At 41.7% G+C, this 2,789-nt stretch overlaps 1 protein-coding gene across 1 annotated transcript; it reads right to left on the bottom strand.

The window, feature by feature from the left end:
- Positions 1-444: 444 nt before the first annotated feature.
- LOC109055389 (achaete-scute homolog 1b-like) lies at positions 445-2,308 on the bottom strand. The gene is made up of 2 exons (XM_019072615.2): positions 1,300-2,308; positions 445-1,025 (listed from the first exon to the last, which is right to left on the bottom strand). The coding sequence occupies exons 1-2, from the start codon at positions 1,862-1,864 to the stop codon at positions 994-996; spliced, it is 597 nt and encodes a 198-aa protein (XP_018928160.1). The 5' UTR covers positions 1,865-2,308; the 3' UTR covers positions 445-993.
- Between the last annotated feature and the right edge of the window lie 481 nt (positions 2,309-2,789).

The raw sequence follows: 2,789 nt of genomic DNA, 5'->3' as shown, positions 1-2,789 counted from the left end.
AGTGATTAACCCGACTAGTACTCATTTACACTTTCACATGTGCTGCTGATATTATTAGTCAATTAATGCTAGCTGGTCATTTTGTGTCAGGATCAAAAAACAGTGAAATTAGTTTTTTTTTTTTTTTTTTTTTGTGAAAAAATAATTTTTTGGCCAATTAAGCTTTTAACAATTATGTAAAATGCATCTGATCACTCTACACAATAATCTAGAAACAAAGTGAATGAATACCACAACAACTTAAGCAGTAAACTTTGCAAAACACAAAATTTATGTCACTGCCAAAACTTTTGGCCACGACTGTATACAGTACTTAATTATCTACATTTGTGTAAAACACAATTCTGAGTCTTAATTGTCAAACTTATTTTTGTTTATAAAATAATATTTGATATTAGCTGGTTGATTTTAAACACACACAAGACAATTACTTGAATAAATAAAGTTTTTATTTTACATAAAATAGGGTTTCTCTTCATAAAAAATTGCATATACACAAGTTTTTATAAAAACACACAAGTGCACACTTTGATACAAAAGTAATTCATCCAGTACAAAAACATTGCTGCATATCTAGCACAAAATATTATAATATACAGGTTGCCTGTGGGCTTCCTAGTGTAACGTTAGTGTATCCCCTAACAGACGCTGTATATGAGACCTGATACTATTTTTCCTCAGTCATTTAACTACAACTGGTCACCTCGTTATTTGTACAATATGGAAGGAAGAAACTGGCTCATTCAATTCATTTACACATTATTGCATCAGCAGGGAAAAATTTTGAATGCGGGGTGACAAGACACAAGTCAGCAGTACAGACATCCTCGAATGCTTCAAGTCCCATGCAGTTCTAACATTTGGAAACTTGTGAGTGTTGCATCTGCTGGAAAATGCCCTCTGTATGTCCAGTGCTCAATCAATGAACTCGAGTCCTTCACGGGCACCAGCAGGCAGCGTACCACCGACCTGGACCAGTCCTGCGCCGTCTCTTCAGCACCAATCTTTAGTAGTCAATGAAGCACCTGTAATAGAATAATAACAGTTATGAGTGACAGGCATATACAAAAATGACTGCAATTCAGTCATAAGAAGTAAAAAAAGAGGGTCTTAAAGACTCATAAAGAGGATAATCCATGTAGAATTTAAAATGTCTATTTTCTACCTTTCCAGCTATGCAGCCTTATACTGTTATGATAAAACGTTAGAGAGAAATATAGATTTTAAACAGGAGGCCCCTTAGTTGAGGCCCCTGGGTCTGTAAAAGTGAAAAAAAAAAAGCTTGAAAACTGCTCCTACCTGATTCATATCTGTCGAACCATATGGTAAAGTCCAGCAGCTCTTGCTCCTCAGAGCTGAGATGCTCGTAGCTGCCCTCATCAGAGGAATAAGCGGAATGAGGAGACTCCGAGCCCGCCGAGTACGCGTTGGAGACCGAGGGAGACGGGACGCCGCACTGCAGCACAGCGGACACCGCGTCGTGCTCGTCCAGCAGCTGCTGAAGCGCTCGGATGTACTCCACCGCAGAGCGCAGCGTCTCCACTTTGCTCATCTTCTTGTTCTCCGCTCCGTTCGGCACATGCTGGCGCAGCGTCTGGAAGCCCATGTTGACCTGCTTGACGCGGTTTCTTTCGCGCTCGTTGCGTCTGGCCACCGCCATGGGCTGCTGGTGAGGGATGGTATAGCCGAGTCCGTTGAAAGTCAGTCTCCTCTTGCACCTGAGCAGCTCTGGGCTGCACGAGCGCTGTCTCTTCAGAACTTTACACTCACTGTCCTGCTTCACATGAGATACGAGGGTGTCCGAAAAAGGCTGGTAAAAAGAATCTTGAGTCATTTGCGTCGCAGCGATGACAGTTGCCTCCATATCGCGGGGATGGGGAGTTTGCTAGTAATGCTCCGCTCTCGTAACTTGCGCGTGGCTGGCAAGAAGCGATTCACCTGTTTGGCGAATGATTTGCGGGTAAAGCAACTTGCTCTCCCTTTTCTACACGTGCGCCACACCTCCACCCCCCTTTCGGGCCGCACGCTCCCAAAGGAAGACCCCGCCCCATGCATGAATCCCCTGCTCGGGTTTCGCGCGCCGGGCGCGTGGCTTTGACAAACTCAAAGGAACTATTCTGTGAGCTCACTGTGCCACGCGTATGAGGCGCTGTCTGTCTCTGTGAAATCATGCTCTCCCGGCGCACGCGTATGCTCCGCGTTATGGAACGTAAAACTTTCGTTGTGGACCATTGATATCGAAGGAAACGACGGAGTAACGTCAATTTTTAGACGTTCAGGTTACTGTAATTCACCTGTTGTCTGTCTGCCAGTCTGCGGGGTGCTTTGCATAACCCGCTAAATAGACGTGGATCCAAAACAGCATAATCACAAAATAACACTGACATGCAAAAGAGCTACAAACATTTTTTTTTCAACGTTTATATATATATATATATATATATATATATATATATATATATAGATATGTGTGTGTGGTGTGTGTGTGTGTGTGTGTGTGTGTGTGTGTGTGTGTGTGTGTGTGTGTGTGTGTGTGTATAGTACAAGAATTTCGATATAATCTACTGGAAACCTTTCTGTATATAAACAAGTAGGCTACATGAGAGACTTACATATACATATACATATGTAACTTTTATCCTCTAGAGTCTAGAATTAAAAAAAAAAAATCTTTAAAGACTTTTTTGATCATTAAGATTGTGTTGTGTTGTGATCAGGTATTTCATATATTTTCAGGTGTAAATGTCTCCACAAGAATAATATTTCATATGTTGTTCATTGTGTTATTT

The sequence above is a fragment of the Cyprinus carpio genome, chromosome A7 (genome assembly GCF_018340385.1).
Source record: "Cyprinus carpio isolate SPL01 chromosome A7, ASM1834038v1, whole genome shotgun sequence".
NCBI lineage: Eukaryota > Metazoa > Chordata > Actinopteri > Cypriniformes > Cyprinidae > Cyprinus > Cyprinus carpio.
This window is presented reverse-complemented; position numbering and strand designations above follow the sequence as displayed.